The sequence below is a fragment of the Podarcis liolepis genome (assembly GCF_965112155.1).
Source record: "Podarcis liolepis genome assembly, chromosome: 14".
NCBI classification, from domain to species: Eukaryota; Metazoa; Chordata; class Lepidosauria; order Squamata; family Lacertidae; genus Podarcis; species Podarcis liolepis.
The window spans coordinates 47,752,107-47,777,838 of NC_139569.1; the positions used below are offsets into that span (position 1 = coordinate 47,752,107).

At 47.1% G+C, this 25,732-nt stretch overlaps 1 protein-coding gene and 1 long non-coding RNA gene across 5 annotated transcripts; one reads left to right on the top strand and one right to left on the bottom strand.

Annotated features, from left to right (window-relative positions):
* Positions 1–954: 954 nt before the first annotated feature.
* On the bottom strand, positions 955–14,508 carry PYGO1 (pygopus family PHD finger 1). Of its 4 annotated transcripts, none has more exons than XR_014519249.1 (4): positions 14,314–14,508; positions 12,412–12,497; positions 9,854–11,180; positions 955–1,115 (listed from the first exon to the last, which is right to left on the bottom strand). XR_014519249.1 is itself a non-coding variant. In XM_083475929.1 (4 exons), exons 1-3 carry the CDS (start codon positions 14,363–14,365, stop codon positions 10,065–10,067), a joined length of 1,254 nt encoding a protein of 417 aa, XP_083332055.1. In that variant the 5' UTR covers positions 14,366–14,489; the 3' UTR covers positions 955–1,115; positions 10,023–10,064. The 4 variants fall into 4 exon arrangements, 2 of the variants coding, with proteins under 2 accessions (XP_083332055.1, XP_083332054.1); XM_083475929.1 differs by having other exon boundaries at positions 10,023–11,180; positions 14,314–14,489; XR_014519250.1 differs by lacking the exon at positions 955–1,115 and adding an exon at positions 5,416–8,458 and having other exon boundaries at positions 8,515–11,180.
* Positions 14,509–14,595: 87 nt separating this feature from the next.
* On the top strand, positions 14,596–23,924 carry LOC310693690. Its single transcript, XR_014519331.1, has 3 exons — positions 14,596–16,213; positions 17,562–18,585; positions 22,480–23,924. It is a non-coding gene; the product is annotated as an uncharacterized lncRNA (long non-coding RNA).
* Positions 23,925–25,732: the final 1,808 nt, after the last annotated feature.

Genomic DNA, 25,732 nt, shown 5'->3' on the forward strand with positions numbered 1-25,732 from the left:
TGCAGAAACCTTCAGGGTTGCTACTTTCCCCCCTGACAAAGCTCCTGCATGTTTTATTGCTAATAGGCCATCTCCACACTTGGAAACACTTCCCCAGCTGAATGAGTCCAAATGTATGAATGAACAATACTAACATATTACCCTTGATTGACATTAATCATCATTCCATGTTGTGCCCTGTTGTCAATAATCCAGCAGCTGCTCATTTGGTTATTTGTTTTAGCTTCATTATTGTACTAATGCTATTTTTCCTTATATGGGTAAATCTTCCATCTCAATAAAAATGTTTTTAAAATGATCATGAATGCTATATCTACAGCCATAGTGACCACCTGCAGTCCATTTTAACCCCTGTAAGTTGCTCATTGAACTTTAGCTATATGGCAGCTCATGCCTTCTATTAAGACAGAGAGAGCAGCCTGGGGCAAGGATGAGTGCAGATCCCACATCCAGCGGGACTCAACAGGCATTTCTGTATTTTAATCCCAGTGTTGCTTAACCAGCAGTAACAGCCAACTCAAGGCCAACTCAATTTGTGACCTGGACCCTAAAGGCTTCCTCAGAAGTAACTCTCAATGTTCGATGGGGCTTTCATTCAGGTTAATGTGCACAGGATTGCAGCCTTTGATAGCAATGAAGATGGGTCAAGGCACTCTGGCAGAGATATTCCAACTCTTTTTTCTCCCTTCTGGCAGAGATGTTGCTGCCTACAGGGAAAGAAGAGTTCATACGGTTGCCACTCCAGCATGCACCCGCTACCGTCAGGTAAACATCAAATCTAGCAGTTTGTGAATTAAACAGGATAAAATCTTTTCTTCCTGATTCTTCAGATTCACAATGATCAATTAAGATGTGACAAAAGGTGGCATTACTGGGGGTATTGCAATGACTTCCTAATACAAGCAAGTATGTGAGGCAGTGCTTCATGCATAAACAGAACACCTTCCATTCTCCTTTGTTACTTTGACAAGACTTTATTAACATTCATTTTACAAGCACTTAATTCTGTCCGTCTTCAACTTTGTGAAAAGTGAATTGAAATATTAACAATTCCAGCAGTGAATTAAAATTCTGATATGGTGCCCTCACATTTTTCTTTTTTTATGATGAACATCCTGAAGGAAAAACAAACATAGGATTGTCATTTTGGTAATGCAATCAAATGGGCACCCATTTCTCGGTATCGCACATTGAAACATTTAACCATTTAGATCGGACACAAATTCTGTGTGTGCCTTAAGGCATTTACACTGGTTGATGCACTTGCTATCATCTACTAGAACTCAGCTTGTAATGTAAGACCAGCTAACTATCCAGAGACATAAACATGGTTCCTATACGTCATAGAGTAGCTTAACACACACCATGATATGAAATCATTTGCATTACATAGTAATTAAATTTCTTACTAAAGCAGCCTTCCCCAACCTGGTACCCTCCAGACGTTCAACTGAACTACAACTCACATCAGCCAGCATGACCAGGCTTGAGGGATGATGGTGGGAACTGGAGTCCAGAAACATCTCGAGGGTCCCCGTTGTTGGGGAAGGCTGAACTAAAGGAATAATAATGGACAAAGTCTGGGCGTTTGTTTCCAATTTGAATTACATACATCAACTTTGCCGCACACCACAGTTCTACTGCACGTGTTATTTCAGACATGCTCTAATTTTGTTTTCATTTAAAGTTGTTGCAAAAATAAATGTCACCAATGTGGAACACATTTGAGATTGTAGAAAAGTACTGAACTGATATCCCAAAAACAGGTATATGTAAGCAGTACATAAGGAAAGACTAGTTTTAATATGAAACTGTCATTAAGTCACATACAACATAAAAAACAGATGATCAAACTACGTATAAAATGTCACATGTACTTTTACTAGCAAGCAAGGCTATTATTTATATATAAAGAGAGGGGTACATATATTTTAAACATGACGTGGTAGTGTTACTATTAGATTGAAATGACATGGGAAATTGTCAAAGTTCAAGACTACTATTTTTTTTTTAAATAAAAAATATCTCGCCAAACACATTTATGAAATTATTTCCCCTTATAATTAAAAAATGTGAGAAATAATCCCACAAGTAATTACAATATTTTATTGCGGGGCTTTAAGATAATTAGCTGCATTGCTAAATGCAGTCTCATACACCCTAACCTTGTGGGAGAGACTGAGTGCTTAGGACAAATTTCGGCCTTGGAGGAAAGCAGATCAAGTGATGGTTGTGGGCCTGCTAGGCTGGAGCCAGACTTCCCTGTGCAACCCAAGCTGCCAGATGCTAGGTGTGTCTCCTCTCGGCCATGTGGTGACAACAATTAGTAGGCAGAATCCGTTTCTGTGTGAACCACACCTTACTGGATCTGGGCAACGGAATCCTAGCACTTGGAAGACAGATTAACCCACAGCACTCAAAGCCATCATTAGTCACAGGCAGAGAATAGGAGTCAAGAAGAGGGAGAGTTGTCTACATAGATGCCTGCAAAACAGTCAGCCTGAGAGAGGCAGGAATGCTGGCAGCTGGAGAGTTGGAATCCATTGCCATCTTAAGATATAGTTGTCAAATTAGATATTTTAAAAGATAATTTAGAGGGTTCTTCAACTCACGTAAATGTAGTACAAAGAAGGATAGCTTGGTAAACCATGAGACTCATAATCTCCGGGGTGTGGATTTGAGCCCCACGTTGGGCAAAAGATTCCTGCATTGCAGGGGGTCCCTTCCAACTCTACCATTCTATGATTCTAAAGAGCAAAATGACTACAGGGATAGGAAATCTATCTCCAGAAGACTTAGAGAGCTTAATCTATTTCACTTTGAAGAAAAGAGATGAAGAGGTGAGCCAGCTTATATATTCCTTTTGCATTATGCAATGCCTCTAGGCAAATATGTCAACCGATGCTATGGAAATGTGTGGGTCAGAGAAAGCACTAAGAAATATGGAACTTCTCTCTGTGGAATTAAGAGCATGAGAAGAATGGGATGCTGGATCAAACCGGTGACTCACCTAGGTCAGCATCTTGTTCTCAGTGGCCAACCAGATGCCAGTGTTTGATGCTTGCTGCTTGGTATTCAAGTGACCAACTTGCACGTGACTTAAGGATAAATCAACACTCCGCAAGAGGTGGGCTTCTTGGCTCTTGAACCCATTGGTCTCTCTTTATAACCCAGGGGCGGCTGACCTATGGCACTACAGATGTTATTGGCACCTCAGCAGCCTCAAGTAGTGTTATGATTATGGGAGTTGGAGTCCAACAACATCTGAAGGGCCACAGGTTAGTTACCCCTACTTTAACCCAACTTAAGACATTTATAAGTTTAGGACAGCTGATATTTAAGTAGAAAATGTGCAACAGATATACAGTGGTGCCTCGCAAGGCGAAATTAATCCGTTCCGCGAGTCTCTTCGTCTAGCGGTTTTTTCGTCTTGCGAAGCAACCCTATTAGCAGATTAGCGCTATTAGCGGTTTAGCGGCTATTAAAGGCTTAGTGGCTATTAAAGGCTTAGCGGATTAGCGGCTAAAAGGCTATTAGCAGCTTAGCGGCTTAGAAAAAGGGGGGAGCGGAAAAAAATCGGAACACTCGCAAGACGTTTTCGTCTTGCAAAGCAAGCCCATAGGGAAAATCGTCTTGCGAAGCAGCTCAAAAACGGAAAACCCTTTCGTCTAGCGGGTTTTCCGTCTTGCGAGGCATTCGTCTTGCGGGGCACCACTGTACAGGATAATCTTTTCTGACTTTGCTTTGGAAGCACAGAGTCCAACCCAGGGTTGCATTCCCTGCAATGGCACCCTGAAGGCTGTTTCTTTCCTTCTGGCTCCATTCATGTGCTTTGACAAAATATATCTGCAGTGCACCTGTCTTCTGCCTAAGTGAACACATTGTGGTTGACCCTCCAAAGGCAAAGCTGGTGGGAGAAAGCTGAACCAGATGTCCTACGCAGAAGGGACCTTTCTGATAAGACACTTCTCATCTGTCTTCTACTTAAGCACCTTCAAACCTTTTTCTCTAGCTACTGTTGCCAGTATTATCCCCATTTTGCTGACCAGTAAACTGTTCCTCCAATGCCTCAAGGGCCCAACTCACCAGGGCACTGCTGGCATACAACCAGCTTTTCTTTATTTCAAGAGAGGCTGCAGAGGCACAGATCCAACACTAAACTGAACCCACAGTCTGCAGCACTGGAATTCTACCCCAGTGGAATCTGACCCCATCAGCTTATGGGTTGCCAAGTAGCTCATTTGCCAGAGATTTCAGAGAGGTTTTAGAAGCTTTGGCGAATTGAAACACAGGAATTGGGAGAAGGGAGAGACATAGGAGAGTGTGCTAGCCTCTACTCAAAATTCTAGATGAAGAAAACCTCAAAATCAGTACCTAGAACGAATTGTGATGCACAAGCCTTCACATGTTTACTAATTTCCATACCCAGCCCACTGTTTAGGCCTGGATTTGTCTTTTGCCACAGTTGGGTACTATCACTCCAAATTGTTTGACACATGCTGGAAAAGAATGATTCAGTTGCTTCTCAAAGTACCACTGCACCTTGCACACTGGAAGTCTGCCTTGCAGAGACAGCCAGTTGCTGCTTTTCTCCAGAACCACGAAGCCTAGCAACTTGCTTTTTTACACAGAAATAAGAAGCCACGTCTCCAGGATTCCATGGCAGCAACCAAAAGTTGGAGCAGAAGTTATATATATGCTCCTCTCTGGCTAAGCTGCATTTCTGCTGATTTCTAGATAAAATGAGATGTTCTATTTTTTCCTGATACTGCAGAATGACTGCCACCTATAAATAAGTATGAAGGCTTCCTGTTAGAAGCCTCCTGCTGTTGACTGCACCTGAGTTAAAAATTGGCTGTACAAACATGTTGCTGAGGTGACGGCACCTAAATCTAATTGTGGCATTTGCTGCCATAAGATGTAGTGATGGACACTAAGTTGGACAGCTTTAGAAAGGCAAATTCAGGGAGAAGAATAAGATTACCAATGGCTGACATTTGGGACATTTATAACTTTTATTCTAGGAGAAGGTTGTGATGACCAATAAGTTGTGATGATCTTGTTGTGCTCAGGTCCTGCTCATGGGTTTCCCAGAAGAGGCACCTGATTGGCCATTGAAAGAACAGGATGCTGGACTGGACTGGCCTCCTTTGGTCTGACCCAGCTGCAGGGCTCAGCGTACGTTCCCTACTGGTGTATAACATTCACTGCCTGAGTTGCGCACCCTCATAACCTTATGGCAAGGCTGCCCCTTCCAGCACATGTGTGCAAAGCTGCCTAAAGAGCGATGGAGGCACTCCAGGGCTCTAGTTTTATGATGACACTGATTTACTCTTAGTTTGGGGTGATAAAAGCATGCTGGGCAAAAGCCACAAACGCAAACAACATTTTCAAGAGAAAGGCTCACAAAACGTGTTTCTTTACATTCTCATTCCACAACACCGAATACAACAGAAAGTTCATGTTGGGTGTGTGAGCACCTTGAAACAGCTCTAGAAGGGCTGCAAGACACCACATTGAGAGAAATGTGTTGTCCACAAAGGCTAGCCACCAGGCTACTCCTTGTTCCTGGCATGGCTACTTTCACCCAAGAGTCAAAAAATGAACCACAACTCATCATGGGGAAACAAACCCAGAGGTAACAGAATAAGGCACATTGTTGACAAAGGAGATTCAAGTCTAGTTGTGGTCCCAGCTAAACCTTGAGGTCTCCTGCTCTGATTCTAGAGTTAAAGGCCATCACTGAGACCACAGCTATTGCAAGCACCTCAAACGCAGAAGTATCTCAAGTGCCCCAAATTTTCTTTACTCTACACATTTTTCCAACTGGCAGGGCACATTCCAAAGAAAGAAGAGAAAAGCAGCCCTCCTCAAAACAGTCACATGGGCATTATGCACAAGAATGCACCTCTTTCACTCAAACTGGAACTTCCCAAAGGTCTATGCAGTACAAACAATAAAATGATGAGACATGCAAGAGAGCCCAGGTGCTCCTCTATGGCAATTACCAAGAGAATGCTCTTGAGAATGCAGCAGCAGCAGCAGCAATGGTAGTTGGTTACACATATTTTTCTATTTTGCTGGAACCCTCCAGGGTGTGCTGGTGCATGGCCACAAAAGAGAGAAAGTACAAGCCCCTCTGACATCTCAACTTTGCCTTACGAAAGGGAAGACCATTCTTTAGTGGAGAGTCCGTGAAGAGGAATTTGGTTGGATAATTCAGAATCCCTACTAATGAGAGTGCAGAGTTGGCATTCAAACTCCCACAAGCTCTCACAGAGCTCATTTATATCACAGCTTACTCTGGAATAAAACTCCCTTGCCTTATTTCAAAATCTCATTAACAGGCCAGGCTAATGACAGCCCACTAGGCATCTCAGCCCCAGCAGGGAAAGACCTCATGAGGTCACAAAGGGGAGACTAGACTGAGGCACACACTGCCTCCTGTGGGTTATATGATCTCAAGAACCCAGGGCTGAAGAGGGAGGGAAGCTGTGCAGTTTACAGCCAATATCACAAATGGATGTTTTGCTAGACAAGCACAGAGAATTCCTGAATTTTCTAAAGAGAACCCTCTTGTGTGTGGTCACTTCCTTTGCCTCCTCTGGGAGGGAACTCTGTAACAAATGAGACAGTCCTTTTTCTTTCCTTTTGCCTGTAAGGAGACTCTCTCTTTCCACTATGCCTCCAAGCTGACCAGATGCACATGCTTTCAGCCATGTTAGTTAAGACTACCAACTTTTATTTTACTGTAACTTAGAAGTATTTTCTGCACACTAAAAGGTAAAGATAAAGGGACCCCTAACAGTTAAGTCCAGTTGCGAATGACTCTGGGGTTGCAGCGCTCATTTTGCTTTACAGGCCGAGGGAGCCAGCATTTGTCCGCTCCACAGTCAGTTTTGTGGTTGCTGCAGCCGTTCTTGGATTTAAGCTTCAGTTAAACTAAGTGTAGGCAAACTCGGCCCTTCAGATGTTTTGGGACTATAATAAATTATTATTATTATTATTATTAATATCCTGCCCTCCCCAGCCGAAGCTGGGCTCAGAGCAGCTAACAACAGTAAAATGATACAACATTCTAAAATCATTTCATTATAAAATCAATTCAAACCAGATTAATGGCAACCATTGGGCTGGAGTTTTGTGAGGATTGCCAAAGGAGGGGGTCAGGCTGTGCCCTGGCCAAAGGCCTGGTGGAACAACTCTGTCTTGCAGGCCCTGCAGAAAGATGTCAAGTCCCGCAGGGCCCTAGTCTCTTGTGACAGAGCGTTCCACCAGATCGGAGCCACAGCCGAAAAGCCCTGGCTCTGGTTGAGGCCAGCCTAACCTCTCTGTGGCCTGGGACCTCCAAGATGTTTTTGTTTGAAGACCATAAGGTCCTCTGTGGGACACACCAGGAGAAGTGGTCCCGTGGGTACGAGGGTCCTAGGCCGTATAGGGCTTTAAAGGTTAAAACCAGCACCTTAAACCTGATCCTGTACTCCACCAGGAGCCAGTGCTGCTGGTACAGCACCGGGTGAATGTGATCCCGCAGTGAGGAGCCTGTAAGGAGTCTCGCCGCGGCATTCTGCACCCGCTGGAGTTTCTGGGTCAGTCTCAAGGGCAGCCCCACGTAGAGCGAGTTACAATAATCCAGTTTGGAGGTGACCGTTGCGTGGATCACAGTGGCTAGCTCATTCCTAGCTAACAGGACCAGTGGTCAGTGATGATGGGAGTTGTTGTCCCAAAACATCTGGAGGGCCGATTTTGCCTATGCCTGGTTTAAACAGTGAAGTGTGGGTTGGGTACAGCCCACAGAGGACTGACTCTTCTCTAGATGGGCTACAAGGTTAAATTCATCTAATTCTAACATCAAAGGCCTTGGGGGATTATAATTCAAACAAGGCATGCCAACAGAGCATGTACAGTTCTGCCCGCAGATATCCTTTGTGGGCCCCTCAGGCTGCCTGTGTGGAGTGTCTCCACCCCCATCGTTCAGCCCAGACACTGAGGTCCAGCTCTGAGGCCTTCTGGCGGTTCCCTCACTGCGAGAAGCCAAGTTACAGGTGGAGGGCCTTCTCAGTAGTGCACCCTTCCTGTGGAACACCCTCCCATCAGATGTCAAGGAAATAAACAACTATCTGACTTTTAGAAGACATCTGAAAGCAACCTTGTTTAGTGAAGTTTTTAATGTTTGATCTTTTATCATGTTTTTAATATTCTGTTGGGAGGAACTCAGAATGGCTGGGGAAACCCAGCCAGATGGGCGGGGTACAAATATATTATTATTATTATTATTATTATTATTATTATTATTATTATTATTATTAGAAAAAAATGAGGCTAAAACGCAGTAGAATTTCCACCAACCACCCATAGCTGCAACAGCTGCTCATTCCTCCAGCATTATTCAGAAATTCATGTGCTCTGTAAACCTCACTTTAGCGGAGATCAGTGAAGCCGCAATGTGCTGGAAGAGCTTGGGGTTCCCATGGAAGTGAAAAAAGACTTTTTGTAATGGAGAAAAACACTGACCTAAGGTCTTTTCCAGACAGGCTTTAGATATTAAAGAGTTGGGAAACCCGGGCTATTGTTTGCGCCCTGCACTCTGGTCTCTGCACCTGATCTACTGTATCAAATCCCCAAAGGCAGTTACACTGGGGCGAGTAGAGGAGAAAAATGCTGGGCGTGACCTTCCCTTCCCCGGAGGGAGACATTATACCCTCCAAAGACAAGCAGTTTTCAAGAACACAGCCAGAAGCAAAACAAAAACAGCAGCAGAGCCGAGAAGCTCAACTGCAAGCAGCAGAGGAAGGAGCAAGCGATGGCAGTGGACATCTGAGCGAGCAACCAGGGTCCCAGGGCAGACCCTGAACTGTATGGGAAAGCAAGCACTGCAAAGAGCAGCTGAGCGGACACAAAAACACACTAAAGCAAGAGTTACAAACAAAGCCAAATGTGCAAGCTAGCTGTGATTGAGGGCAGGAAAAAGGGAGACACAGAGGCTGCCTATGTGCAACAGTAAATTCTGTACAGCAGGCACCAGAGTAAGTCCATGTGGAACCAAATGCACATTCCCAAGCCAAAGAAAAGTTAGCATGCTTAATAAGTCAAGTCCCTCTGAAGACAGTAGGACTTGAACAATTTACCATACTAGCAAATTTATCTGGATTACATTCATCACACAAAAAGGTCTAAAGAGCCCAGAACTCTAATCTAGCACCACAGTGGAGTTCCAAGACAGCCAACACTGGGATGTCAGCATCACACTTCATGGTCTTGCAATGCCATTGTGGAGGACATGATGGGTCTTGGAAAGGGTGAGTGTGCATTAATATCACAGACATACAAACCTCAATCCCTTTTGGAAAAAAGGGAAGAAGAAAAACATTCAGGCCTGCTGAGCTTTTATGCACTTATTCTTATTGATGCTCACTTGGCCAATGAAAACTACAAGAGTTCTTGCTGAGTAAATGTGTTTGGAAACAGGCTGCTAAAGACCATTAAAGAGATGCTCACTGAGTAAGTCTTCAGAATTCACTAAAAATGGACCTGTTCCTTATCTTCAAAGCTCACCAATATGTTCTGAAAGAGCAAGCTAAATCAAAATGTGAAAAGGAGGTTAATATGACTTGAGGTTTTCAACTACTTATACAAATAGTTTGACATTCCTGGTGATCATTTTAAAATAAAGATTGCTTGATCCTTCTCCCTGTGCCATGCCCTCAACCTTCAGAACTTAAGAAAGGCTCCCAAACAGAGGACAGAATTAACTCCCATGTACTCAAAAGATAAATCAGTATATGGTTCCTCCAACACTGCCAAGTGGAATAGCCCTGGGCAAAGTGATCCACAAAGGCAGATGTTTACATACCCCCAAACATTCCATGTGAGTAAAGCCATATTGGCACTTAATCGTCAGTTGAGCATTTGCTAGAAGTTCTCCTGGTAAAATCTTAATGCACTTGGGCAGAAAGTGAAGAGCAATTGCTGAAAAGAAAGCAAACAAAGCCCACCCATGACTGAAAAAGGAAACACCGTACAAATGGCAGCCAGTTGAGTATCTGAAGGAACCAGGGTGGGCATCACGCATCAGCATTCAACACTACTGGCCCAGCTGTTTCTCTGGTGCGCATCAGCTGAACATCCTTGTCCGCCATGCAGGTGTCACAGCCCCACACTGCCGATGCTTCTGCAGTGAGCAGCCCGTAGGCAGATTCCGTCATGCCTGTGCAGATCCGATGAAACCATTTTTGACAAGAAGCTTCACACAAGATGGCATCCTGGTCATCGTTCACTTCGTGGGTACAAATCCCACAAGGATAGACGGGCTCAGAGGCGGCGTGACCATGCTGACCAGGGTGTAGGGGCATTTTGCTGCCCTTCTCAGAGCTGCCTCCTTCAGCTGGACCTCGGCTGGGGAGCCGGGGCTTGTTCTGAGCCCCATTCGCATGGTTGCTGTTCAGATTTTCAACATTTTTAGAAGGGATGCTCTCCTGGTTTGCTGGGTTATTTCGATTCACAGTCTTTATATCTGTGTTTCCTGAGTTCGCAGTGTCCTCTGGGCCGTGCAGATGATGTTGTGGCGGGGGGTGGTTGTGCTTACTTGCCCCTTGCTTTTGCAAAGGCTTTGCCTGGTTGTAATTGTTTGGTGAGGGAAAGAAAGAATGGTTTGACTCCATCTGGGAATTGTTGAAATTGGGGTTGCCGCCAGGTCCAAAGTGCAATGGCATGTCATGGGGTGACATCTGTGTCGTGTTCTGTGAAGGAATGTGACCAAAATTCTCACCAGGGTTCGGCCTGAAGTGTTGGCCGGACATGCCAACATTCTGATTCATGTTACTGTTATAGGATGGCTGGTTTCCAAAAGACACATTTTCATGTGGCCCAAAGTTAATTGGTTGAGGCCGGTTGTAGACCATTCCCACTGGGTTCTGGGGAAATGGGTGTGGCTGGTTTCTAAGTGGGTAAGTAGCACCGTATGGTGAGGACATCCTGGGAACCATCTGTGGTGGCATCCTGAACGTGTTGTAGCCTCCAAAGCCTGGGTAGCTGGGATTGGCAAAATATGGGTTCCCCAATGGCAACGGCTTGTAAGAAAGATTGTTGTAGTTGTCATCAAACGGATTTGCAGCTACAAGGTGATCAGAGCTGGGATTTGGTGGAGGCGCATATTCAGATGGTGGAGGAAAGGATGACCCCTGTAAATGTTAAATCAGAAATCAAGATTACTTGGAATTCCAACAGAAGAGAAGGCCAAACCTGAGGATCCCCTCATCTCATGAAATGAAACATCTGTGTCTGTTACAAAGGTGGGTTGCTGGCCTCAGAATCCATTTAGGATTCCTCCACTGCAAAAGCATTAGTCTTTCCATTCTTCATAGTATGCCCACTCCTGCAGCTGCTGCCTGCACAAACTCCCTTTCAAGAGGACCACAGTACTCACATACAAGGTCGGTCACGTATTGGTCATCACCTTTGGCCCTTTGTAGCCAATACATTTCTGCAAGTCGACTAAGTGTTAAATACAGTTATAACAATTAGAGAGAGATCTGTTAGACTGTCATGTTAAAGTGATGTCTAAAATGTATAATGATACACTGGGCAATAGATATTGGTCATAACATAGAAATGGAAGCATGGGAATAACTGTGGAATACAGATATAAAATTTACAGCATGCTATGGTATAAGAGAAAATTATATGAAAATGTTATATAGATGGTATTTAATACTTAGCTGACTTGCAAAAATGTATAAATCACAAGTTAATTAAGTGATGGAAATGTAAAGAGAAAGAAGGTACATTTTTTTCACATGTGGTGGTCTTGTAATAAGGTTAAAGCTTACTGGGAAAGCTTTTTTCTTGGGAATCCTTCTTATAGGATCAGAACTTCCTACACAGTATAGAAATTTATTTATGTATGCAACTACAGCTGCAAGAATGTTATTTGCCTCAAAATGGGAAGATGTCCCGATGAAAGAAGAATGGATACTGAAACTAATGGACTATGTAGAAATAGTGAAGCTTATCGGAAGAATAAGATATCAAGATGCTAAACTTTTTATAAAGGAATGGAAATGGTTTGTTGAATATTTACAAATAAACTGTAAACAGATTAAGACATTGGCAGGATTATTGTAAAAACCTGCAGTTTCAAAAATATATATGAAAACAGATGATTAAAAGAGTAAGTTAATATCATTTAGAGTATGCAGAGAATGTGAAAATAAATATAAGGAAACACAGATAAGAGAGGAAGGAAGTAAAAGTTTGAAATGTTAGAATTATTGCTGAACTATTGTTGTAATGTATATAAATGAAAATTATATTTAATTTTTTTTTTAAGGAAAGAGATAGGAACCCCCACAGGGGAAGAGTCAGGCCAGTTTAGATTTTCCAGCCAAAGGGAAGAGGCACAAGGCAGCTTACCTGAACATTCGACTTGCGCTTTTTCTTATCTGGACTGCCAAGCTGCACACCTGGGCCTCCTAACCCATCCAATCCACCGTCACCACCTATAAGATTATACTGTTATGTAGTTAACTTTTTGACAAGATTATGGATTGTGCAGGCAAGTCGAGCTGTTCAATATGTGTCTATGTAACATGCATTTACTTAGCATTGCTGTCCAGAGAACTGGCAGTACAGAGAATTTCTGCAATCAGACTAAGATACAGTACTTCACATAACTTAAGATATGTTACTAGTAACCAGTCTTTTCTTTCACAGCTGGGCATCAACTGTGTCTTCTCCTATGGATTGATACCTCTCTCTCACTTATATGGGTGCTGTGTTCTGTTTTGGGTAGATTCTAGCCAACTACATGCCTTCAGAATTATATGGTTAAGCTACTGGGAGGATGTACAAAAATACAGTGATACCTTGGTTTACAACCATAATCCACTCCGGCGGTCCGGTTGTAAACCAAAACAGGTTGCAACCCAAGACACGCTTTCGCCAATGGGGCCTCAAAAAAAAAAAAGGGTTGTAATCCAAAAAAAAAACGGACACACACTTCAGGGTTTGACGTGGTTGTAATCCAAAACGGTTGTAATCCAAAACGGTTGCAAACCAAGGTACCACTGTATGTGAATATGTAGCACAGTGAGAAATTGGAAACAGACAAGACTTGGAACTTTGCAATTAAAACACAACTCTCTAAGGTGAAGGAAACATCCAAAAATGACTGTTCTCTTTGGTACTCTGAGAATCTTGTGGCCCCAAGTTAAATGAAGGCTTCAGCAAGTGATGACAATTAGTGATTTCAATTAGTGATGACAATTAAATAAGACCTACACTGATTATTGTCTTCCAAAACAACTACTCTATTCCGAACTTAATGGAAAGCGTAATGCTGGTGGTCAACAAAAGAGGTTTAAAGACTGTCTCAAGGCAAATCTAAAAAAATGTAGTATAAACTGGGAGCGCTCCAGTTGGAGAACAGCCTTTACCAAAGGTGTAGTGGACTTTGAAGACACTCAAACTCAGAACGCAAGGGAGAAACGTGCTAAGAGGAAGGCATGCTTGGCAAATCCACACCATGATCAACTCCCACCAGGAAACCAATGTCCCCACTGTGGAAGGACGTGTGTGTGAGTCCAGAATTGGCCTCCACAGTTACTTACAGACTCATGGTTAAAACCGTGTTTATAGAAGACAATCTTACTCGTCTGCAAGTGATCGCCAAAGAAAAGAAGGAGGAACAAGACTGGAATGCAACTGAGACAAGTCATTCCCTTTTCATTCCAAAAATTCAGCATAGTAGCAGCCTTAAGATGTTTGCCTTTAGCAAGGCAGTTCGAAGCTTTGCAAAAAAAGACACCACACCAGTCCCTGCTGCCTGTGTGCCGAGCTCCCGACCCTTCTCCATTCAAGGTGCCTCAGGAATGCTCCCGGGCTTGCTGGACGGTTGTCGGAATGGGACCGCGTGCCGATCTGTGTTCTCCCTCTCTCTCAGCGCCCTTCCCTGGCAATGACCCTTGAGGCCTACGAGTGTCTGAATGGGTGCGTCTCCCAAGAAGGACGGGGCCCTTTCTCGGTCACACGGCAAACAGTCAACCCCGAACCAGCAACCTCGGGGCCCCGCCGCCCCCCCTGCCGCCCAGGCACCAGCCCCTCCGAGAAGCCTTGGGAGGGAAGGCCCCCCTCCTGCCGCAGAAGCCACGGCGGGGCCGAGGCGAGAGCCGGGAGGCGGCCGGAGAGGGGCTCGCCAAGGGCCCGGGAGGCTTCCCTGGCCCGGCCCGGCCGGAGGGAAGAGAGGCCGCCCCGCTCTCCCGGCGGCGGCCAGGCGAGGCGAGGGCGCCGGGGCCTCGCGCGGCCGCTCCTTCCCACCTCGGGGCCTCTTGAGCGCCGCGGCGGGGTCCTTCTCGTGTTCCGCGGACATCACCGGCGAAGCATCGCTCCAGGCCCCGCCAGGCAGCAGCAGCAGGAGCGGAGGCGGCGGCGGCGGCGAGAGGGCCCGGCGTGGGCGACAGCGGGGAGCGGGAGCCGCAGCAGCCGCCGCCCTTGCGTGGAGACCCCCGGCGGGGGAGAAGGGAGGGAGCTGGGCCGGGCAGCTCCGCCCGCGGCCTGGCTGGGCCCGGAGGGGCCGCCGCGACGCCCTCCGCAGGAAGGAGGCAGAGGCGGCCGCGCTACCGGCCCATCCCGGGACTCCACGTGTCGCCCAGAGGCGTGTGCACGCCGCCCGCTGCTGCTGCTGCTGCTGCTTCGGCTCTGGAGGAGGCAGGTTTCCCCGCCCGGGGAGTCGAGCAGCGGCTTCCTGCAAGCTCCTCGGGGCAGGGGCTCTGGCGCTCTGCGGGAATCGCTGGAGGAGGAACGGAGGGGTCGGCCCCAGGACTTGGCACCGGAGGAAACGTGTCCTAAGGGCCGAGGTGTGCGACTCCCGGCCCCAGCCTCCAATCCTGCCAAGCAGCTGCCCGCCCTTGTCTTCCAGGAGAGCCTGAGCTCCGTGAGGGGCGCCCGCTTCCTCTGTCCCTCCCGAGAATGCTGCTCTAGTCACTTGCTAGTTCCAAGAAGTTGGAAACACTTTGTTAAAAAAGGAACGTGCACATCTCCCTGAACTACAAAGGTCTGATGTCCCTGAACACCAAAATAAGATTTGGGCGTGTTCTGTAATTAATTGTCACTTTAGCAGCGCTGAGAGACAAGCGTAAAGTAGAGGCACGTGGGCTGACCGGAGATGCAGTAGTTGATCCAGACTGAATAGATCTCCATGATCCCGGGACTCAACTCGCTTGAGTTCAGTGAGAATTTCCTTCATTCAAATCGACCATGCTTGTGAAACACTCATAAATGTGTGATGACATTGCAGTATTGTACACAAACCTTAAAAAAAGAAGGAACTGCCACCACAAAATATGCTTTGGGCCACCACAAATCTTATGCCCACCCATTCAGGGGTGTGACTTTTGCAAGCTGACATGGGATCCCACCTGTTCCAGAGCTTCATCTGGGTCTATGGCATAGAGAAGGGCATCTGTACATGCCAACAATAGCTGAAATACATACGTATATAAAAAAGCAAGCAGGTTCCCACCCCAAATTATGCTTTGGGCCGTCATACATCATAAACCCATGTATCCAGGAGGGTGTCCTCTACAAGGTGGCATTGGATTCTGCCCAGCCCAGAGCTTTCTGTGGGCACATAGTACAATCAAGCATGTTTATGCATAGCCGAAATACGTTTTGAAAATTAAGTAATGGGGGATGGGCACTGCAAAATGTGCTTTGGGCCACCCGCAAATCATGCGTCCAGGAGACTGTCCTTTACAAAATGGCACTGGATCCTGCCTGGCTGACATCTCCCAGTCCAATCAGTTTCAGAATTGATTTTGAAGCTTTTATCCAGGAAGGTATAGAAACTGAGCTCTTGATCCCACCACAACCTGTTCTGGTTTGCTGGGTTCCACTTGCTGCCTACAGTCATTTTTTCACGACTGCCTCCAAGATCTTACTCTGCTTTTCCTTTGCTTTCAACTGCTCCTCTGGGTCCCTGCTTGCTGCAGCTGCTTCAAAAGCCCCTTTCAGGACTCCACTACATTCCTGTTCCTGAAGCCAGGATCCTGGCCCCAGCTGCTCAGACCAGGGCCCCTGCCTACCTGTCCAGCAGTTTCCTACCAAACCCAGGAGCTTCAGTGTGCCTTAGTTCTCCTTCCTCAGAAATGCCTGCTAAGACAGGCAACGTAGATTTTGCTACCTGACCTGTCTTATGGATATCCTTCACCTACAAACGGTAACCTCTACACCTGATTCCCTCTTCCCTGCATCTTTGAGCAGTTGTGCATTGTGTTTTTTGTTTCCTCGGGGTGTGTGCATGACCATGTTTTAGAATAAAAAAATTCCTTCCAGTAGCACCTTAAAGACCAACTAAGTTAGTTCTTGGTATGAGCTTTCGTGTGCATGCACACTTCTTCAGATACACCCAAGTGTGCATGCACACGAAAGCTCATACCAAGAACTAACTTAGTTGGTCTTTAAGGTGCTACTGGAAGGAATTTTTTTATTTTGACTATGGCAGACCAACACGGCTACCTATCTGTAACTGGAACCATGTTTTAGAAGCCTCCCTGCCCAGCTGCGCGTGACTCAGGCTTAGTCTGAGCCCAGAGACAAAGAGCATGGTTCCCTCTGATTCAGATCAGCAGGAGGAGACGCACTTGAGGAATCAGAGATGGGGAAAGGCTGTGCCTGTTTGGTGAAGCCCCTTGCCTCTGCCTCCAGACCTGATGAGGCAGCAGGAGACCCTTCCCAGACTCTGGAGGATGAAGGAGACTCAGGCGCAGAGGCCAGTCCTGTTGTGACAGAGCATGAGAGCTCAGAGGAGGAGGAGAATAGTCAGGAATGCTATTCTAGGACAGGGATTCTTGAGAGCAGCTGATCCTCTCAACCTCTGCTTAAAAGCTTGGTGGCTAGACGGGGAAACTTGTTGGAACAACCTTGCAGCTCCCAAACTCTTGGTACTCATGTCAAACCTCCTCTGCACCATATGTGTGAAGCACTATTCTGCCACTTGAAGAGCCATAACTTCCTTCAAAGAACGGCAGTTTGTTACGGGTGCTGAGCGTTGTTGGGAAACCTAAAATTCCCAGAGCTCCTTGGGAAGATGGGCTGTTAAGCCACTCTGAGCATCGTAGCCATGCGAGGGGAATAGGAGTCTCCTGACAACTTTCGGCCTAAATACCATACTATTTCCCCCATGATACGTACTTTGGGGGAAGCCATGGCTAATAGTGCTTTAAATGTATGGTACGGATGTAGCCTGGGACTCTTCAACCTTTGTTCAACTGGGTTTATTATGGCTGCTCCTCTGTCTTGTAACAGCACCTGGACCGGATTGTGCTCCTCCCTAGCCTCCCGAGTTTGTACAATTTGACTGCCATAATAAGAGTTTTCTTCTTTATTTACAAGGAAACACCTTTGTTTGGTCTTAAGAGGGAGCCAGGGAGCCATCCTAAGTAGCGCTGAGCACCTCCTCCATCTCCTGGTGGTTTGGTGTGGGTTGATTTAATCATGATTAGAATTAATGAGCTAACTTCCTCAAACCATATTGTTACTAAGTTATCCCAATATTGCTTTCATAGGTACGCATTGTTGCAGAACTAACCCCGCTGGAGTGTTGAATTTGTATACCTGTATTTTGATTGCCTTTTGTGTGTGCAATAAACACTCCTATTTTAAGACCCGTGCAAGTCAATGGGCAAATCTGCCAAAGCACACTGTTGTTGCTCTCCAAAAGATCCTAATTCACGACGGTCCTAGAACATGTTTGTGAAGCTCCTGTCCCCTGCATTCTAATACAGCGGTACCTTGGTTCTCAAACGCCTTGGTACTCAAACAGCTTGGTTCTCAAACACCAAATACCCAGAAGTGTGCCAGTTTTTGAACGTTTTTCGGAAGCCAAACGTCCGATGCAGCTGTCAGCTATTGTTTCCGGGGCACCTGCACCAATCAGAAGCTGCGCCATGGTTTTCGAACATTTTGGAAGTCAAATGGACTTCCAGAACAGATTCAGTTTGGGCTTTTGTTTTTGCTATTTATTTTGCATTTTTGTTTTTGAGGCTTTTTTAGTTAATTTGTTTTTGTGACTGTGCGAAACCCAGTTCTGCTACTGATTGTTTGATTCTGTGACTATGAAAATGGATAAAAGCCCCCCCCCATTCAAACAATGACTATCATCAGTGCAAGTAAGAAAAAAATGTAATTTTAATTTTTATCATCTACAATACTGTCTTGATTATTGCTTTCAATTTATGTATGGATCAATACAGTGGTACCTCGGGTTAAGTACTTAATTCGTTCTGGTGGTCCGTTCTTAACCTGAAACTGTTCTTAACCTGAAGCACCACTTTAGCTAATGGGGCCTCCCACTGCCGCCACGCCGCTGGAGCACAATTTCTGTTCTCATCCTGAAGCAAAGTTCTTAACCGAGGTAATATTTCTGGGTTAGCGGAGTCTGTAACCTGAAGCGTATGTAACCTGAGGTACCACTGTATACAGAAGCACAAACACAGCCCCATACCCAAAAAGAAAGCACTACAGAAAAATGGCAGTTGCCCTTTGAATTTTAAATCCCCTTAGGAAACAGCAGCCTCTATAGGAAAAACAGTGTAGATGGACTTCCGGGTTGGCGCGAACAGCTAATGGCGGATTCCCTCCGAGCTCCGGAGGGAATCGGCTCCGCTGGGGACGGGTCTTGCCGCGACGGCGATGCGGGGACCCTCAAAAACCTCAGGCGTGGATGCCTGAGGACCTGGTGACTCGGTGGGCACCTTAAGCGCCCTCCCCGACCCACGAAGAGCCTTTTTAAAGGCTACGGAGAGGGTACGGAGAGTGGCGTGGTGCTGGGAGTAGACCGCTACCCCAGCGGAGCGGAGCCGTGTGCCATGGCTGAAGAGCGCTGACTTGTTTCCTTAAATTCGGACCTGAAAAGAAGCAACCCGTGAGTAGATTGGAATTTGGACTTTAAAACAAATTACCTTTGAATTTGATACGACCGGGGGATGTGTCAAAAGGAAGTCCGCACCCCCCCTCCTGCAGAAGATTTAAAGCAATAGCAGAGAACTAAGCTGGAGAGCCTACCCTTTTGGGGTGAGTTAAAAAGACATTAACTTTCACGATTTGACAAAAGAAGCTTTGAGCTGGAGTGTAAGAGTGGAATTTTAGAAGATTTTCTTTTTGCTGTGTGCAACCCCCCCTCCCGGGCCCGGGAGCATCCTGCCTCTGAGCCTGCTGAAGAGGAAAGGAGTTTGACAGCTGTCAAAACTGTCAAACGGGCAATTTAAAGTAAAAAAATTTTCTACCTAAGATCCCTCTGGACTAAATGTGATACAATTGAATTAAAGTTGTTGGAAACAAAGAAACTAACGAGGTAGAGGGCTGTTGGAAAAAGGTTACTAAGTAATCAGATTCCCTCTAGGGGGATTTCTGAGACATTACAATGGCGGTGGATGGAAAGTTGCTAGCGGAGTTAGAAAGAACGTTTTATCTTGTTGGAATTTTACAAGAGCAGAGTCTGACTATGAACAAACAGCTCGTGACCTTGACTTCTGGAATAAACAGCTCTGCTGAATGTACTGAGGACTTGAATGAGAAAGAATCCACAGCTGAATTGGAAGAGATATCTCAAGAATTGAAGACTAAACAAGGAGAGGAGAAAGTACAGATGGAAAGTACCAACCAGAAAGCTACACTAGTGGACTATAAACAAGAAGACCTTTGGATCACATGGATTACAAATCTGCGAAAGATGCGAAAGATGAAGGAGGAGGCCCCTAGAGCACTTGGAATACAGGAACTTAAAATAAAGAAGAAATATGACTGGGGCCTCCACTTCGAAGATGAAGGATTTGTGGATCTTTTGCAGCAATGGTTTTCAAGTTCTCTTGTGGAAAGAAGATTTGGTTTGAATGAGACAGAACTTCTTCGAGATTTACTGACCAACATAAAGGACTACCAACAAGACCGGCGGAGAGGGACTGAAAGAGATTTGAAGGCCTCGGACGTGAGGAATCCAGGCTAAGAACTGTTATTATGGACATGTATTTGGGAAGGGACGGAAACCGGGGATGGGAGGGAGGGGGAAAAACAGAATTTCAATAACACTCATGACTTTTCGGTTTAATTAATACGTATTTTATCTAATATAAACTGGGAAATCGATGGAAGGGAACCTGAGTCCAACTTAGGAAAGAATCTAAATTTTCTATAAAAAATACTATACAGTGGAACCCCGCAAGACGAACGCCTCGCAAGACGGAAAACCCGCTAGACGAAAGGGTTTTCCGTTTTGGAGGCGCTTCGCAAAACGAATTTCCCTATGGGCTTGCTTCGCAAGACGACAGCCCATAGGGAAATCTCAGGGACAGCGGGGAAGCGCAGCGCGTCTTCCCCACTGTCCTCGGACCTCCTCCCGCCGCCGGCTTCGGAACGAAGCTCCGATGCCCGGCGGCGGAGGGGGAACGTCTCCCCCCGCCGCGCAGCATCGGGACGAAGCCCCGGTGCCGGGCGGCGGAGGGGGAAAGCCTCCCGCCGCCGCGCGGCATCGGGACGAAGCCCAGATGCCGGGCGGCGGAGGGGGAAAGCCTCCCGCCGCCGCGCGGCATCGGGACGAAGCCCCGGTGCCGGGCGGCGGAGGGGGAAAGCCTCCCGCCGCCGCGCGGCATCGGGACGAAGCCCCGGTGCCGGGCGGCGGAGGGGGAAAGCCTCCCGCCGCCGCGCGGCATCGGGACGAAGCCCAGATGCCGGGCGGCGGAGGGGGAAAGCCTCCCGCCGCCGCGCGGCATCGGGACGAAGCCCAGATGCCGGGCGGCGGAGGGGGAAAGCCTCCCGCCGCCGCGCGGCATCGGGACGAAGCCCCGGTGCCGGGCGGCGGAGGGGGAAAGCCTCCCGCCGCCGCGCGGCATCGGGACGAAGCCCCGGTGCCGGGCGGCGGAGGGGGAAAGCCTCCCGCCGCCGCGCGGCATCGGGACGAAGCCCCGGTGCCGGGCGGCGGAGGGGGAAAGCCTCCCGCCGCCGCGCGGCATCGGGACGAAGCCCCGGTGCCGGGCGGCGGAGGGGGAAAGCCTCCCGCCGCCGCGCGGCATCGGGACGAAGCCCCGGTGCCGGGCGGCGGAGGGGGAACGTCTCCCCCCGCCGCGCGGCATCGGGAGGAAGCCCCGGTGCCGGGCGGCGGAGGGGGAAAGCCTCCCGCCGCCGCGCGGCATCGGGACGAAGCCCCGGTGCCGGGCGGCGGAGGGGGAAAGCCTCCCGCCGCCGCGCGGCATCGGGACGAAGCCCCGGTGCCGGGCGGCGGAGGGGGAAAGCCTCCCGCCGCCGCGCGGCATCGGGACGAAGCCCCGGTGCCGGGCGGCGGAGGGGGAACGTCTCCCCCCGCCGCGCGGCATCGGGACGAAGCCCCGGTGCCGGGCGGCGGAGGGGGAAAGCCTCCCGCCGCCGCGCGGCATCGGGACGAAGGCCAGATGCCGGGCGGCGGAGGGGGAAAGCCTCCCGCCGCCGCGCGGCATCGGAACGAAGCCCCGGTGCCGGGCGGCGGAGGGGGAAAGCCTCCCGCCGCCGCGCGGCATCGGGACGAAGCCCCGGTGCCGGGCGGCGGAGGGGGAACGTCTCCCCCCGCCGCGCGGCATCGGGACGAAGCCCCGGTGCCGGGCGGCGGAGGGGGAAAGCCTCCCGCCGCCGCGCGGCATCGGGACGAAGCCCCGGTGCCGGGCGGCGGAGGGGGAACGTCTCCCCCCGCCGCGCGGCATCGGGAGGAAGCCCCGGTGCCGGGCGGCGGAGGGGGAAAGCCTCCCGCCGCCGCGCGGCATCGGGACGAAGCCCCGATGCCCGGCGGCGGAGGGGGAACGTCTCCCCCCGCCGCACGGCATCGGGACGAAGCTCCGATGCCGGGAGGGGGAGGGGGAAAGCCTTCTCCCGCCGCCCGGCATCGGATGGCTTTCCTGAAGACTTGGGGTGGGAGGAGGGTTTTCCTTCCCACCGCCAACATTCAGAATGCTGTTCTGAATGTTGGCGGTGGGGAGGAAAAACCCTCCTCCCACGCAAGCCCCGGGAACAGAGGGAAAGCGCTGCGCCCCTTCCCCTCTGTTCCCGTACCTGTGCTGAAGGCTTGCGGTGCGGAGAAAAGCCCTTCTCCGCACCGCCAGCCTGGCAAGCGGTTTCCCTAGGAACGCATTAATTGATTTTCAATGCATTCCTATGGGAAACCGTGCTTCGCAAGACGAAAAACCCGCAAGAAGAAAAAACTTGCGGAACGAATTAATTTCGTCTTGCGAGGCACCACTGTATTAAGATGGTGAAGAGGAGAAATAATAACTTGCTGACATAATTATGGAAATTGGGATGCTTGAAGGGGGGTGGGGGGAAGTCAAGGAACAAAGTTATGAAAGTAAGATTTTTGAAACTATGCATGTTTTTGTCTTTGTCTATTTGTGTGTGTTATGTCTTTATAAAATCTGGAAAACCAATAAAAAAAATTTATAAAAAAAATATATATAGGAAAAACAGTGTAAGTAGCAGGCCAGGCTCTGCAAAACACTTGTCCACACCTCAGCCATCAAACAGCAGGGGGCAAAGCAGAGACACACACCTTGTGGAAGTTGTTATTATTAAATGTATTTATTAAAGGTATATACTGCCCTTGGCGCTGAGGTCTAAACCACAGAGCCTAGGGCTGGCCGATCAGAAGGTCAGCAGTTCGAATATCCGCGACGGGGTGAGCTCCCGTTGCTCGGTCCCTGCTCCTGCCAACCTAGAAGTTCAAAAGCACGTCAAAGTGCAAGTAGATAAATAGGTACTGCTCTGGCGGGAAGGTAAACGATGTTTCCGTGCGCTGGTCTGGTTCGCCAGAAGCGACTTAGTCATGCTGGCCACATGACCCAGAAGCTGTACGCCAGTTCCCTCAGCCAATAAAGCGAGATGAGCGTCACAACCCCAGAGTCGTTCATAAGTGGACCTAACGGTCAGGGGTCCCTTTACCTTTTAGTGCCCTTAATCCACAGATCACAGGGCGTTGACATAAAAATGCAATATAAAAACACAAAATACATGAGAACAGCAAGAACAAAAAATAAACAGATAATCCACCCCATATAATTAATAATGTTCTTAATTAAGGCCTATAAACTGTCTTTTAAGAATGAAAAACACTGTAAATGTTTGAATAAAATGTTTTTATAACAAAAGACTAAAGAAGGTTATCCACCCATAAATATAGGACTATGTGAACAGAAACTATTTGCAATAGCAAAGAGATATACTAATGTTGAGTCCACTACTGACCAATTTTGACACCTTCAGCCAACAGCTCCAAGCCATGTACACAGATGGCCAACTGCCTGATCCGGGTGCTAAGGCAGGGGAATCGGTTGGTGGGGAAGTATGCCAGTGAATTTCAGCTGCTGGTACAGGAATTGGCCTGGAGTCAGGTAGCTCTAGTGGACCAGTTTCAAGAAGGGCTTTCAGACCCGGTTGTAAACGAACTAGCCCACACAGAGTGCACGGCCGACCTGCAAAACCTGATTCATCTGTGCCTCAGATTGATGACTGTCCTATCAATCTGATTCCTGGGTCTCAAATTCCAGTAGTCTGTATCTACCTTTTGTCGGAACCTGAATGGGCTGTGTTACGCAAGTTCATCACCAAGAACCTGCAGAGATGTTTTATATAACCCTCTTCCTCACCAGCTGCTACTTCTGTACTATTTGTGAAAAAGTTGGGGGAGTTGTGGCTCTGCAATGACAACTGGCAGTTGTCTCGCTATATAGTGAAATTCATGTTAAATTGCTGTTTTTAGAAGTCTGGAATGGATTAATCAGTTTTGCATTACTTTCTATGGGAAAGTGCACCTTGGTTTTGGAACGCTTTGGTTTTGGAACGGACTTCTGGAACGGCTTAAGTTTGAGAACCAAGGTACCACTGTAGTTCTAGCGGTAGAATGCAGACAGGCATGTATTGGGATGTTCATTTTTTAAAAAAATGATATTTATTAAATTTTACAGACAATAAAAAGTTACAAAATTAAAAATAGGAAATAGAAAAAGAGTAACAATAATAAAAGAAAAAAAATAGAAAAATACAAAGACAAAATACATAAAAAGTAAAGAAAAAGTTAAAATCAATATTTTCATGTCTTATATTTCATTTACTTGTTTCCTGACCTCCTCACACACCCCTTTTTTGTATTCCAGTTCACATGGTTAATTCAGCAAATCCTTACCCTATATCATTTATCTTCACTTAATATCTTAACCTATTATAACTATATATTTCCAATCATTGTCAATCCATATTTACATATTCTTGTTAATCTTTTTACCAATACCGCTTATTTTCAATCCGACATCCCTTTAACATTCATTAATTTTACAGTATTTCTGCAAGTAGTCTTTAAATTTCTTCCAGTCTTCTTCTACCACCTCTTCTCCCTGATCTCGGATTCTGCCGGTCATTTCTGCCAGTTCCATGTAATCCATCACCTTCATTTGCCATTCTTCCAGTGTGGGCAAATCTTGTGTCTTCCAATACTTTGCGATCAATATTCTTGCTGCTGTTGTTGCATACATAAAAAAAGTTCTGTCCTTCTTTGGCACCAATTGGCCAACTATGCCCAAGAGGAAGGCCTCTGGTTTCTTCAGGAAGGTATATTTAAATACCTTTTTCATTTCATTATAGATCATCTCCCAGAAAGCCTTGATCTTTGGGCACGTCCACCAAAGGTGAAAGAATGTACCCTCAGTTTCTTTACATTTCCAACATTTATTATCGGGCAAATGGTAGATTTTTGCAAGCTTGACTGGGGTCATGTACCACCTATAAATCATTTTCATAATATTCTCTCTTAGGGCAATACATGCCGTAAATTTTATACTTGTGGTCCGCAACTGTTCCCAGTCAGCAAACATGTCCAACGTCTTGTGCGTGTTGGGATGTTCAGAGACGAATTAGCACATCTGTAGTTCTGGCAAGATTTGGTGCAGTGCTGTGTTTTTCCCATTTCTGTCTTAGTGTGGTGACACACCACATAGTGTGTGGGTGTTGGAAAGAGTACTGGATGCTTCATTTTGAGATGTTTTTTCTAGAGATAGGCTGCTAGAAATATACTGCCAGAATTAGCCATTAGAGAAATACGGTTAGTTTGCCTTGGTGTTCCAAGTGCAAACTGAAGGCGACACTTTTGGGACCAGGAAGAAGAGAGAGAAATGTGAGAGCACCCACTTGGGAAAGGTTGGGATGGAAGCAAAAGTAGGAGAAATAAAGCGAGTCATCTAAGTGGGCAATTGGGACCCCCATTCTAAAAGAGGTATGCAGTGCGCTGTTGAAAAGGTGAGCAGCGAGTGGGAGGGGACAGCCTTTGAGGGGCCTTATAATGTAGCTGAGCAGCAAGGGGTGTGTGTGTTTCTATGCACAAATTTGTGATGGAAAAAAACCAAAACAGGAAGTGTCTCAAGATGAAGGTTGAGGTGCTGGCTACGGTGAGGCTTCATTGCAAGAGTGCATAATAAACATTTTTAAAGTCTGAATACCAGAGTTGGCTTATGAAAATGGTCTAAACTTCTGGTAAATAAAAATACTCAGTTCATACCAAATTGTGCAAAATACTCAAAAGGGCCTTTGTTGAGAAAGCCAAGAAGTAGGGGGCATAACCATGTGAAAGCGGAGTTCCTCCTTGTATGGATTCTTATGATGGTATGGGGGAACACTGCTGAGAGACTATTTTGAATGGTTTGCTCCATGCAAACCCCCTCCCCAAAGTATTGAC

Bases quoted from the DNA above. Each gene is read 5' to 3' on its own strand.
- PYGO1 (XM_083475929.1), bottom strand. From the start codon at position 14,365: ATGTCCGCGGAACACGAGAAGGACCCCGCCGCGGCGCTCAAGAGGCCC. The intron at 12,498-14,313 runs GTGGGAAGGAGC...ATAATCTTATAG, and splicing joins GGCGCTCAAGAGGCCCCGAG to GTGGTGACGGTGGATTGGAT. The intron at 11,181-12,411 runs GTAAGCTGCCTT...TAACATTTACAG, and splicing joins AGCGCAAGTCGAATGTTCAG to GGGTCATCCTTTCCTCCACC.